This window comes from Rattus norvegicus, chromosome 10, assembly GCF_036323735.1.
Source record: "Rattus norvegicus strain BN/NHsdMcwi chromosome 10, GRCr8, whole genome shotgun sequence".
NCBI classification, from domain to species: domain Eukaryota; kingdom Metazoa; phylum Chordata; class Mammalia; order Rodentia; family Muridae; genus Rattus; species Rattus norvegicus.
In genome coordinates this window covers 105,172,498-105,185,227 of record NC_086028.1, presented here as the reverse complement: position 1 = coordinate 105,185,227, position 12,730 = coordinate 105,172,498, and the positions used below count along the sequence as shown (strand labels likewise).

Below are 12,730 nucleotides of genomic sequence, written 5' to 3'. Positions count from 1 at the left end.
AAAGGTGGGGGAGAGGAAAAGGGTTAAACTAATAAAAAAACACAAGTCCTGTGTATGGGTGTCTCCCAGCCCTACAGGCTCAGGCTCACGTTTACTATGTTTGTGTTTGGGGCAAGCAGGGGTTTAACTGCCCAGCATGCCTGGTGTGCCTGGGTTCAAGCCTTAGTCTGCAAAAGGACAAAGGGGGTGGGGCTGGAGAAAGGGCTCAGCAGTCAAGAGCACTTGCTACACTAGCAGAGGACCCAAAGGCTGGGTCCCAGCAGGACAACTGCCTGTGCCTCCACCTCCTGGCAGCTGCAGACTGGAGTCAAAGCAGAAAAAGGTCTGAGCATCAGCACTGGTCAGCACTGGTCTCTCCCCATGTACTGGCTGGTTCTGTGTCAACTTGACACAAGCTGGAGTTACCACAGAGAAAGGAGCCCCCTTGAGGAAATGCCTCCATGAGATCCAGCTATAAGGCATTTTCTCAATGAGTGATTAAGGGGGAAGGACTGAGACCCTTGTGGGTGGTGCCATCCTTGGGCTGGTGGTCCTGGATGTATAAGAACGCAAGCTGAGCAAGCCAGTAAGTTACATCACCCCATGCCCTCTGCATCAGCTCCTGCTTCCTGCCCTGTTCCAGTTCTGACTTCCTTTGGTGATGACCAGCAATGTGGAAGTGTAAGCTGAATAAACCCTTTCCTCCCCAACTTGCTTCTTGGTCACGTTTGTGCAGGAATAGAAACCTGACTGAGACACCCCACTTCCTGATTTGCAATGCAATTTGAACCCTACTTCCTGCTCCTCTGCCAGGGCTTCCCCACCGGTGTGGACTGCAGCCCTCCAACAGTGAGGGAGAACACACCCTTCCTCCAGCTGCCTCTGCTAGGTCCCTGTCAGAGCCAGGGGAACAGTGAGGAACGCAGTCACATTCGACTTCTCCAATCTGACTGCCTCCCAATGGAACCCAGGACTCAGATAAGGACAGTGAAGGGACATACAGCAAATGGAGCAGTGGCGAAATGTCATCAGCCAGAGCTAGACACGCAGCACTTCAGAGCTCGGAAAGCGTGGTGTTGGTTTGCAATCTCCCCAGTGACGCCGCATGTGTTCGGGAAGCTATGGCCAGTGTGGACAGCCACCATTCCTCCCTCCCAGAGCTTTGTGGACAAGGCTGCCCTCGGCCTCCCTACTTACCTGTCCTGATACATGTCCACAAGGTACATCAGAATTTTAAAGACTTTCTTGACATCCTAAGACAGTGAAGAGAAGGGAATGGAAGGTGTAACCTTGACGTTGCTGCATCTGGAGATTGAGCCAAGAAAAGGCCTCTGCACACACAGAGCACTAATTCAAAACAGCTACTCTTCTGCCTCACGTGTGTATGTGTGTGTGTGTGTGTGTGTGTGTGTGTGTGTGTGTGTGTGTGTGCGTGCGCGGTGTGTGTGTGTGTGTTTACTCAGAAACCATCCACTTGACTCAGAGATGTCTTTCACTGGCTTGGAAATCACCAGCTAAGTGGGGCTGGCTAGTAAGCAAGGATCTGCCCACTGCAAAAGTGCAGGCCACCATGCCCTGGGTTTCGATGTGGTTCCAGTCATTCAAATCCTCATGCTTGTGTGCCAAGCACTCTACCAAATGAACCATCGCCCTAGCCCAACACATGCAATTCTCTCTGTGTATCTCAGTTCACACCCACCCTGGCTTATAGTTCCACCCAGCACAACTGTTTAAAGAAATTATGATAGAAGTTTTAAAAGCTATTGATAAACTCAGGCAAACCAACCTTTGCCCTTAAGAAACATCACCACCCCTAGCTAAACCAACATCATTACATCTGAGTAGATTTACCTCCCCTCTCATGTGTGTGTGTATCTGTGTGTGTGTGTGTGTGCATGTGAGTGTGTCTGTGTGTGTGTGTATGTGAGTGTGGGTGCATGTTAGTGTGTGTATGAGTGTGTGTATACGAGTGTGTATGTGTGTGAGTGTGTATGTGAGTGTGTGTGTGAGTGTGTATGTGAGTGTGTGTATGTGAGTGTGTGTATGTGAGTGTGTGTATGTGAGTGTGTGTGTGTGTGTGTGTGTGTGTGTGTGTGTGTGTGTGTGTGTATTCACCCTGCTCGCCACCCCTCTTTCTTTCTTTTGGTTGTGGTGCTGAGGATGAGACCCTGGCTTTTACTCATGAGGTGAGCACTCTACCACTGAGAGCTCCCGGCCCTGTAGCAGTTAACCTGTTCTTACTAAGCCAGCACTTGCTAACCTGTCCCCACAACCCACCTCTATGTTTTGTTTTGAGATCTTCCCTAGTCCTCGAAGGCGGTATGAAATCCCTTGAAAGCAGTCCAGGACCCGAGTGGGCATGTGACTCAGGTATTCTTCGGAGTTCTCCAAGTAGGAAGATAAGCTTTCAAGAGGGACCAAGCTGAACCAGGAGCGGAAAAGGTACTCATCTACATGCAGCAGGGCCATCCTATTCTGCATTAACTGGAGAGCCTGGCTCCTGAGGAAAGACAACACAAGGCAGGGTGAGACCGCAGCGGTCGGCACTGACATAAAGTAAGATAGAGCAGAGGGTCTGATTTTAAGGGTTGTCGTGCTTCCTGGAAAACAAAAGTCAAGGAGTAGGCCGACTACTGGAGGATTCCCTCTAGACCACGAGGGGCTCTCTCCATCCTGTACCAAATCAGGGGCTGAACTGAACAGAGCATCAAGTGTTGTGTGGATTCAGTGGCAGAAACTGAGACCCAAATGCCCAGAGTAACTGGCTCATCCCTGTCACTGTGGCCAGCCAAGAGCTGTCTTGCCTCTTAGCCCCACATGGCCACCACTGGATGGCCACTATCACATCCTTACCACGGATATGTAAACTTACACATGCACTTGTATGCATGCACGAACACATACATGCACGCACACACAGACTTTTACACACACACACACACACACACACACACACACACACACACGACACCATAAGGAGAGACAGTGGAGCTATTCTCATGAGATTCATACAGCATAACTGGAAGTAGACTGGCTGAGGGCTTTCCTCAAACTACAGTTCAAACCCCATCTACCCTCTGAAATACTTGCCACCACCATCACTGAGGAATAAACCATTATTGGATGTACGTAGAAGTCCTATCAGCCTCCCCAGATGGAGTGAGGGGGAAAAATGAACCAGAACAATAGAACATCTGATGTGACGTTACAATGCTGTGCACTGTGATGTTGAATTACGCCTACTAGTATGGTACATAAGCACCTGGGGCAGAGCCCAGGGTTCCCTCTCCAGTATGAGGGAAAGAAAGAAAAGAAGGGGGGAAAGGAAGGAAGGAAGGAAAAAAGTATAGATTTGATGCCTTGAATCTTAAATTTTCTACGGAACTTCTGTAAGTTTTTCTTGTGCCAGAAAGGAGGCCCCTGTGTGGAAATACAATGTCATTTTTGGTCTATGTAGGCCCATCAGAGCCTTCTCCCCAGCAGCTCTGCTTGTTAGAGACAGCAAGGCAGGGGGTGAGAGAGAAGCTTGGGTGTGAAAGTGCTTGCTGTGCAGGTATGAGGACCTGAGTTCAAATAACTGTAAAAACCAGACACACAGCCCAGGCATCTGTAATCCGAGCGCTGCAATCTGCAAAGAGATGGGATGTACACACAGGAGAATGCCCAGATAATCATGGGCTGGCCCCCTGGGCATGCACACTGAGAGAAAAACAGAGACACCACCTCAACACGGAAGGACCACTACCAGAAGTTGTCCTCAGAGCCCCACAAAACACACAAGTACACACACATACATACACACACACACACACACACACACACACACACACACACACACACGCTCAACTCACTCGCTCACACACCCAGAAATAACTAGGCAGAGAATAGAATCAATGCTTATCAAAGCACCTTACTATATAAAAAGCAGAAATGACTCAAGTGACAACAGGGGACTGGCTGCAGCAAAGCTAAGGCACCCTTGACAAGGAAGGCTAGCATCATCCTACCAGAAGAGCACATACTAGCTGGCAACAATACTAGTTGGAAACAACAGTACTAGATGGTAACAACAATACTAGTTGGCAGTAAAAAATAAATAAATGATTGGCCTCTTGGCTTGCCTCAGGTACTCTTTCTGTTTGTTCGTTTTCTTGTTTTTCAACTCAGGGTTTCTCTGCATGCTGTATACCTGGCTGGGCTCGCACCTAGAAATCCACCAGCCTCTGCCTCCCAAGTGCTAGGATTGAAGGCGTGCGCCACTGCCGCCGCTGCCACCGCTACCACCACCACCACCACCACTACTACTACCACCACCACCACCACCACCACCACTACCACCCAGCTTCGTCAGTACTCCTAAAGCACACGAAACACCTGTGCTGTCTGTCACTGGGACTGAAACATACACAGCCCCGGCTCTGGGCCTGCTGACAGTTAAATTTTTCTTCGTAACTATGCTGATGTTGGAGGATGTTTGTTCCTGCTCTCCTCTGAAGAGGTGCGCAGCCTATGGGGTCTGGGATTGGTGTCAGAAGCGAAGCTCTTCAGCTTACCTGGCGGATGCTTTGTCACGAAACTCGGAGAAGGAGATTCCTTCGAGGCCTGCCCACACGTCCTCAGTCTGGCTCTTGGAGTTCTTCCTGGGTGGAGACTGCTGCATGCAGTAGTGCAGGAGGGGTAAGATGCCCAGCCAGCGATCACACCCCACTTCTATGCACCTGAAGCACAGGGTTATCAAGTATGCATGCCATCTAGAAGGGAAGGAAGGAAGATGGCCCAGTGGTCGGTGACCACCACCTGCAGAGAGCCCAAGGGACACTGTGCATGGCTGGGCAGGGTCCACACCAGGAGATGGTTCTGTCATAAGAAAGACAGGGTATTCCAGCCCCACCCCTAAAGCAACCCTCATTGAATCCCAAGAGCAGATTCCTACTAGAGTTCTCTCCATCTACACTGCATGGCTGAGGGAATGTCTAAAACATAGGAAGCCAAGCAAGAGCTGCTTGGGGAAGGCCAACTGATGTGACTTTCAAGTCCTATCAAACCAGCCTCAAGTGATGCTGTGGAAGCCCAAGCCAGGGTCACTGTGCTCTTGGAGGTCACCTACAAATCTGTGACCCAGCAGGGATAGCATGCATCCTAATCTGAGTGGCCCAGGGAGAGCGGAAGGAAACACATCCCCCAAGCTTCCGTAGACAATGACACGTGTGTAAGCACTGAAAGCCTATCTCGTACTCTATGTACCCCTGTACCGAGATGCCCAGTCTGGATTCCCCCACTTCAGTCTGCCAGGCACCTGGGACCACAGACATGCAGCCTTACCCGAAGCTTCAAGGCAGGTATGTGCTGCCTGGTTCACAGCCAAAACACAGCACTCAGCAAGCTTAAGGCAGACATCTCAAGTCTGAGTAGCCTGGGCTACGTAGTGAAGCTCTCTCTCTCTCTCTCTCTCTCTCTCTCTCTCTCTCTCTCTCTCTCACACACACACACACACACACACACACACACACACACACACACACACACACACACACGTAATGACCCTGGGGCTGGAAAGAAGGCTCCACAGCTTAGAGCACTGTTTCCCTTGCAAAGGACCCAGGTTTAGCTTCCAGTATCCACACGGTGGCTCACAGGGGTGAGATCCAACTCCTTCTTCCAGCCTCCATGGTCACCGGTATGCAAACATACACACAGGTGAAATTTGCAGACACATAAGGTAAGAAATCAACAGGGAATACCTTTGACGTATGCTGAGGACAGGGCTCAGGTCCCTGTGGAGGGCTTCTGGTGAGTCAGCACTGGGAATGAGGAGATAGCACAGCGAGTCCAGGTCCTTTTTGGGTACAGTAAAGTCAGCTGCTTCCACCATGCAAAGGATGCTCAGGCCCAATATCTGCTTACTCCTCACAGGGCAGTCGGCAGGCAGAGACTCCCCACTCTTTCCTTCCAGGAACGGCATCATCAGCTTTTTCACATGCTCCCACAGGTTTAACCTCACCTGGTCCCAGGAGAGAAAGATGTGTGGGCATGCAGGGCACACTCAGAGGCTGGGTAACTCTGCCAGGGACCAAGACACCAGAGCAAGGAGCACATCACTTGCCTCCCCCTGCTTCACCACTGAAGCACACAGATGCTCAGTCCCCAGCCCTGCAGGGTGGAGGCATAGGGAGGTGGTACCCTAGAGACAGCCACACACACTAGGCTTTCTGAGAGATTAGGACAAATCCTAGAGGTGGTGCACAAAGAAACCCCTTGAGGAGAAGAAAGAAGAGGAGGGGGAGGAGGAAGAGGAAGGGGGAAGGAGGAGGAGGAGGAGGAGGAGGAGACCATGAGGTCCTCTTGCCCCCAATCGGTACTTGGCCCACTCAGTGCAGGGGTCTTGTAGCCTCTAGTTGTTCAAAGGACACTGCCTGTCTACTCCAGAGCTGCTGGTAACAGTGGGGAGTAGGTACCTCTCTCTCCTCATATTGCAGACTGGACCATTTCCTTGCATGGCCATCGTGAATCATGGGCACTCGGACCACAGAGTAGAACTGCCGGAACTGGGTCATGAAGGTCTGCAGGTTGATGGCACTCCAGGACTGGAGAACACTGAAGATGCGGTCGAGCATGATCACAGCAGCCTGCTTCTTCCCTCTCACCAGGTTCTTTCTTGTGCCATCAGTGATGTAGTTCTTGGCTTGCTGGAGCAACCCAGGAGATCTCATCCAGATTATGTCATCGTACTGATGCCAGTCTGAGGGGACAGAAGGACCTCACATAGGTATTGGGGTTGGTCTGAGCTGTTATATATTCAAATGCTCAATTCTGGATTAATAGAACTGATTGCCCCAAGAGGGAATTCTCACACACACCAGCTTTTGTTGTATAAACCTTGCTTCCCAAGTTAACTGATCAACAAAAAGTTTTTTGTGATTGGACAGTAGAGAGAGGTAGGCCAGACTTCCTGGAAGGGAGATAGGAAATCTGGAAAGAAAAAAGGGAGACAGAAGGAGAGACGGAGGAACTATGGGCCTGGAGGGTGGTCAGATTAACTTAGATGAACTAGTTGAGAGTGTGCCCAGCGAAGGCCTCAGCTCTAAAATATTAAAAGGTCTCTGCGTGGTTATTTGGGGGAACTAGATGGTTAAGGAATAACCGAGACTATTAATTCCCAGCATTAATTAGCATACACAGTCTATTTCATTCATTTTACACAAGTGAGCTCCAAATCCCTGAGGCCTGGCCTCCCCTAGAAGAACGTAGGAGGACAGCCAGAGTCAGGACAAAGGGAAACCCAGGTGATCAGCTCACTATACGCTAACACAGGCATGGACTGTGCAGCCCAGGGTCAGCAATGTGAACCCTGGGCTGGGGATGCAGCTCACTGGTAGAGTGCTTGCTTTAGCACACACAAAGCCCTGGCTCCCCTGCACCGTACAAACATGGAAGACAGAAGCACACCGGCAATGCCACTGATTGACAGATTCAGGCAGAGGACCAAAAACTTGAGTCGTCTTTTACTATACAGCCAAGGTCAATCTTAAAAACAAAGACTGAAGTTTTAGTAGTTAAGGGTGCTTGCTGGCTGCTCTAGTAGGACTGTGGTTCGGCTCCCAGCACCCACGTGATGGCTAACAGTCTGCATGTCCTCTTCTAGGGGGATCTACTGCCCTCTTCTGGCTCCTAGGCACACATGTGATACACACACACACACACACACACACACACACACACACACACACACACACAAATGTTTTAGTCAATGCTGAGACCCGGGGTTCTGCTGTCAGTACTGAGAAAAAACAAAAGCTACACTGAATAAAGCCACAGGATGGTGACAAGGCTCAGCGGGGTCTCCACCTGTCTTCCCCCACCCCAGCCAAGTGCTGCTGCTTCAGCAACTCAAACAATGCACTGAGCAGTAAAATAACTCTCGACGCTGGCCTCTGACAGAAGGGGCAAGATGTGAATGTGGCACAAGACTGGGCAATGCCTCAATCGTGCTGTGCCTATAGAAGGAGGACACATGGCTGCCAGGCTGAAGAGGCCTGAGCGGAAGAACATGGGGGACATTCTGAAAGCTCCAGGCAAGTGGAAGCAGAAGCATAAAGACAGAGATGCACGATATAGGAATGACAAGAGGTGACAGACACAGAAAAGGCTCTTGGCCCTTCTCTGAAACGTCACTGTCAAAGCCACCTTCTGACAGTTCTGGAAGAGCCAATCCACTGCCCCTCCTGCCCCACCCTTGGTCCCAGCCAGCGCTGGATAGAGCTCCTCCTATGAGTACTTTCCCTGCCTTCTTCCCACAGTGGGGGTTAAGTCAAACCAGCTTCCAAAGGCAGCTTTATACCTCAAAGAGACAGAGGCAGGGCCAGGGCCAAGCAGAGGACGCGCCCTGATGTCTGCTCCCCAAACAGCCAGGGAGCTGACCTGCTCAGGGGTCTCAATGGCTTACCTCCACTGCTCAAGAGGGTAGAGTCAACCTGCAGACAACGGTTCACGTGTTCTCCTTTCTTCTGGGGTTGTTCATAGATGAACTCATATTCCACGCTATCCTTGCTACTGCTGCCATGGTGAATGACGTACTTATAAGGGATGGGTTTGTCCAGGCTCTGTCTAGGAATGTCCATTTTCCCCTCAATGAGAGATCCAAGGTCATGCAGGTCTCTGTGGAGGAACATAATATAGCCATTTACCAGAGGACACATCATGAAAGCCCAGACCCAAGGCACCCAAGAACAGGGCACGATTTCCAGCCAGAACCCAGAAAGAAATGCACACTGGAGTAGGAATCTGAACACTCATTTTCAAACCGGGCAGTGGTGGCTCACGCCTCTCATCTCAGCATTCACGAGGCAGAGGCAAGCTGATCTCTGTGAGTTTGAGGCCAGTCTGGACTACAGAGTGAGTTCCAGGACAGGTACACAGAAGAAAAAAAAAAGCTGTCTATAAACAAACAAACAAACAAACAAAAACATTAAAAAAGAAACACTTTGTACCAATCATGGTGGTGCATACCTATAATCTCAAACTCAGGAGGCTGATGAGGCAGGAGGATTACTGTGAGTTCCAGGCCAACCGGGGCAAAAGAATGAGACCCCTATTTCAAATCAAAATGCGAAGGAAGCAAAGTAAGGAAGGATGCATGAACCTCTTTGTCACACGACTACTGACAGGCGCCCTGTGAGGGACAAGGACAGCTCCAAGCCCTTGGATACTCACTGAGTGTAGTACATCTCGCAAGCATCAGTCCAGCCTTTCTGCCCAAGCCCTTCTCCCCCTCTGACATACGCTCTGTGCTTGTCCGGATTGAACCCAAAGTCACGGGAGACGATGGCATGGAAGCACACCGTGACTCTGTCCCCCGGATCATGTGTGCTGGGAAGAGAAAGAAGGGAACACGGGCTGCCAGGGTGCACGCACACATGCATACATGTGCGCACACAGCATCGTTATTTCTCTGCACACGTAAGTGTAAATGCCAGCCATTCAGGTTCAGACACACGGACACAGCACGCCACTGCTCCTCCCAGCTAGAAAGGAGGCACCACCCAGCCCCAACATGCTAGGGGTAGCGGGGATAGGGTGGACTAGGACAGCTTTGTGACTTCATCCGAGACAGTTCCTTGGGGTCACACTGACTATGAGGCCCAGGGACCAGGAAGGGAAGACTTGGGACTGGTGTCCCAGGAGGGCACTGATGGGAGGTGCAGGCTGGGTGGGACAGGAGCTGCACGAAGCTGGCAGAGTCACAACACAGGCACATCGCAGGGGCCACGTCCCACCTCTTTGTAGCCTCCAGTGCAGCAGCCTGCTGGTTTTTGTTTTTCGCGGCTGCTGCATAATTTCTGTCCCCTCCTGGCTTCTTCTGATCTTCTGGTTGGGTGTTCCTGCTTTCGTCACTTTTCCTAACAGGGGTGGCCAACTTGCTCTCGAGTTCAGCTTTCTGGAACAAGCAATTAAGTCCCAGTGCTTTAGACAGGGCACCCAGGGCCATCCCTGCCCAGAACCTGTCAGGACCTTCTGGTTTCATTACAATGGCAAGCAGAAGTCTCTCTCTTCACCCTTGTCCACAGCCCATCTATCCCTCATCTCTAAGAACAGGCCCACCACATTCTACCCAAGGGCCTTGACACATGCCACTCCCTGTTAGGGCACTTTCCAGTGTCTGTGGCTCAACCCTCACTAATGGGTTTCTGCTCCCACAACACCTCCCCAGGTCTCACTCAGCCACCCAAGCAGAGAGACCTACCTCCTCTCAGGACACCAACCCCCAGGACCCTCCCAGGACTGGTCACATGTTTCCTCGGGGAACTTCTTCCTTCCTTCTCTCTAGCATGGGAGCTCAAGGGAGACAGGCCCTGCTTCCCACATGACATCATCATAAACACTTGGCTCTCATCCTGGGATGAGAGGCTGAGGACACCATGACTGACACGAGGAGCCCTGCATGCTGGACACCTCCTAGCAAGTCAAGCCTCTACCTGGTCTCTGTCCTTGGAGGTGGCAAGGCTCACAGGCGATGGTTTCTGTTTCTGCACATCGTCTCTTGTTTCTTTCCTAGCTCTCTTCACCGGATTGGCTGCAGTGTCGATTGGCTGGAAGAAACCCAAAGAAGAGACCACCCAAAACTTGAACTCTGGCTTTAGTAGGCACCAGCCATAAGGTGAGTAACTGAGAGGGGAGCCCTGCCCTTTCCTGTCTAGGGAGCAAGTCCCAGAGAGGGAGGAGACATCAGGGTGGCAAGACACAGCTGAGCGCCTAAGACATGCCCACCACCCTGCTGCTCACCTCCAGCCTGTTTTCCACTCACCGGTACTTTCTCCCCATGTCCAGGTTGCTCCCCCTTAGACTCAGGTAATGAGGCCTTCTGGGAAGCATCAGTCATCTTAGGGCCCTTGTCCACTGAGGGGTTAGAGGTTTTGAGGTCCTTGACTTCTACGTAGTCACTGGCAGCAGGGTTCCTCTGAGCATCTTCTGGGCCTTCCGCAACTGGACCCCGCAGAGAGCTGCCGCTGCCCTCGACACACGCAGAGCCATCCTTCTCCACTGGCATCTTCACTGTGTCCAGGGAATGGCCAGGTTGGTTGGCTGTACCACCCTGCTGGGCTTGGTTCTGGGGCAAGGCTGAGTTGTGGGAGCCAGGGCCTGAAGGCAGGTCCAGACTCCAGAGGCCAGAGGACATGGAAGCCGCCTCTGAAGAAGAAATGGTGCCCTGTCTCCTCCTCCTCCTCTTCTCCTTTTTACTCTAAACAAAAGATACATGTTTACTTACTCTTTAGAGTCTCCACGACCCCAGCATTCCTTTCCAGGCTCCTATACAAATCCTCAAGCAGGAGGAGCTGTCTGCTCAAACCACACCTTAGACCTATCACGTCCAGTTTTTATCGTTTTGTGTCTATGGCAGATTTGCCTGTGTGTGTGTGTATGCACCACATGTGTGCATGGTGCCAGAGGAAGTGGTGAGCCTCCACGTGGGTGCTGGGAATCGAACCTAGGTCCTCTGCAAGAACAACAAGTGCTCTTAACCACTGAGCCAACGTCTTTAGCTTGGGCAGAGTAGAACTGAACAAAGGGAGAGGGTGACAGAGCTGAGGAGGAATCAGTAGGCACAGATGGACACACACACACACACATGCACATTCACACACACTCACACACATACACAGACACACACACACACACACAGACACAGACACACATATACATAGACACACACACACATTCACACACACATGCACAGACACACACATTCACACACACACGCACACAAGACACACAAACAGACACAGACACACACACATGCACACTCACACACACCTGTACAGACACACACACTCACACAGACACACACAAACACACATACACTCACTCACACACACACACAGACACATAAACACACAGACACATACACACAGACACACATACATACAGAGACACACAGACCCACAGACACACACACACACACACACACACACACACACACACACACACACACACACGTCCTCCTGCCAGAGCCTGAATCTCACTCAGACTCACTGCTGATAGGATACACCTGGGGCCCCTTTTGGACATTAGCAACATTCACAGGCTTCCCACACACGCCGCTGGTGCATTACACAGCACAAAATGGCAGTGAACTAAAAGGAGGGTGTGGTGGTTCAAATACACTTGACCCAGGGAGTAGCACTATTAGGAGGTGTGGCCTTGTTGGAGTGGGTGTCACTGTGGGCGTGGGCAAAGAGACCCTCCTCCTAGCCACAAGGAAGCCAGTCTTCTCCAGCCTTCGATGGAGGTGTAGAAGTCTCAGCTCCTCCCTCGCCATGGCTGCCTGGATTCTGCTATGTTCCTGCCTTGATGATAATGGACTGACCGACCCTCTGAACCAGAAAGCCAGCTCCAATTAAATGCTGTCCTTTATAAGAGTTGCCTTGGTCAGTGCAAAGCCTAACAAAGACAGGGGTGAAAAGCAGGTATCTCCTGGCTGAGTGACTTACCCTGATTCCCAGGCAAGGCTTCCCACCCCAGGAACTAGACCAAAGTCTGAGGAGCAGGTTGTCAGAACCCCAGGTTCCCAGAATATGATTCTCTGGAGTCTCTATATCAAGTGACTCGGGATGCCTTGAACCCCAACAGTGTGTGACAAGGCCCTACCATAGACCAACAGCTGTGAGTGTCCACTGAGCTACACTATGTGGGGAAAAGAGACAATGACTTGGGGTGCATCTGCACCTGTGGTGAGGTTCCCCCAGAGTCCCAAGCG

At 51.2% G+C, this 12,730-nt stretch overlaps 1 protein-coding gene across 7 annotated transcripts in view; it reads right to left on the bottom strand.

The window, feature by feature from the left end:
* The window catches only part of Rnf213 (ring finger protein 213), a 99,276-nt gene that overhangs the window by 68,921 nt on the left and 17,625 nt on the right, over nucleotides 1–12,730 (bottom strand). For all 7 annotated transcript variants that reach the window (XR_005490584.2, XR_005490583.2, XM_039087541.2 and 4 more), the window contains 10 exons: nucleotides 10,781–11,215; nucleotides 10,452–10,565; nucleotides 9,753–9,913; nucleotides 9,190–9,345; nucleotides 8,423–8,634; nucleotides 6,435–6,718; nucleotides 5,721–5,980; nucleotides 4,533–4,730; nucleotides 2,257–2,479; nucleotides 1,177–1,232 (listed from right to left, as the gene is read on the bottom strand). Coding sequence is in view for 5 of the 7 variants with exons in the window: in XM_039087541.2 (XP_038943469.1) it covers nucleotides 1,177–1,232; nucleotides 2,257–2,479; nucleotides 4,533–4,730; nucleotides 5,721–5,980; nucleotides 6,435–6,718; nucleotides 8,423–8,634; nucleotides 9,190–9,345; nucleotides 9,753–9,913; nucleotides 10,452–10,565; nucleotides 10,781–11,215 (2,099 nt within the window). In the remaining 2 variants the exon portion in view is untranslated. The remainder of the gene's footprint in view (nucleotides 1–1,176; nucleotides 1,233–2,256; nucleotides 2,480–4,532; nucleotides 4,731–5,720; nucleotides 5,981–6,434; nucleotides 6,719–8,422; nucleotides 8,635–9,189; nucleotides 9,346–9,752; nucleotides 9,914–10,451; nucleotides 10,566–10,780; nucleotides 11,216–12,730) is intronic.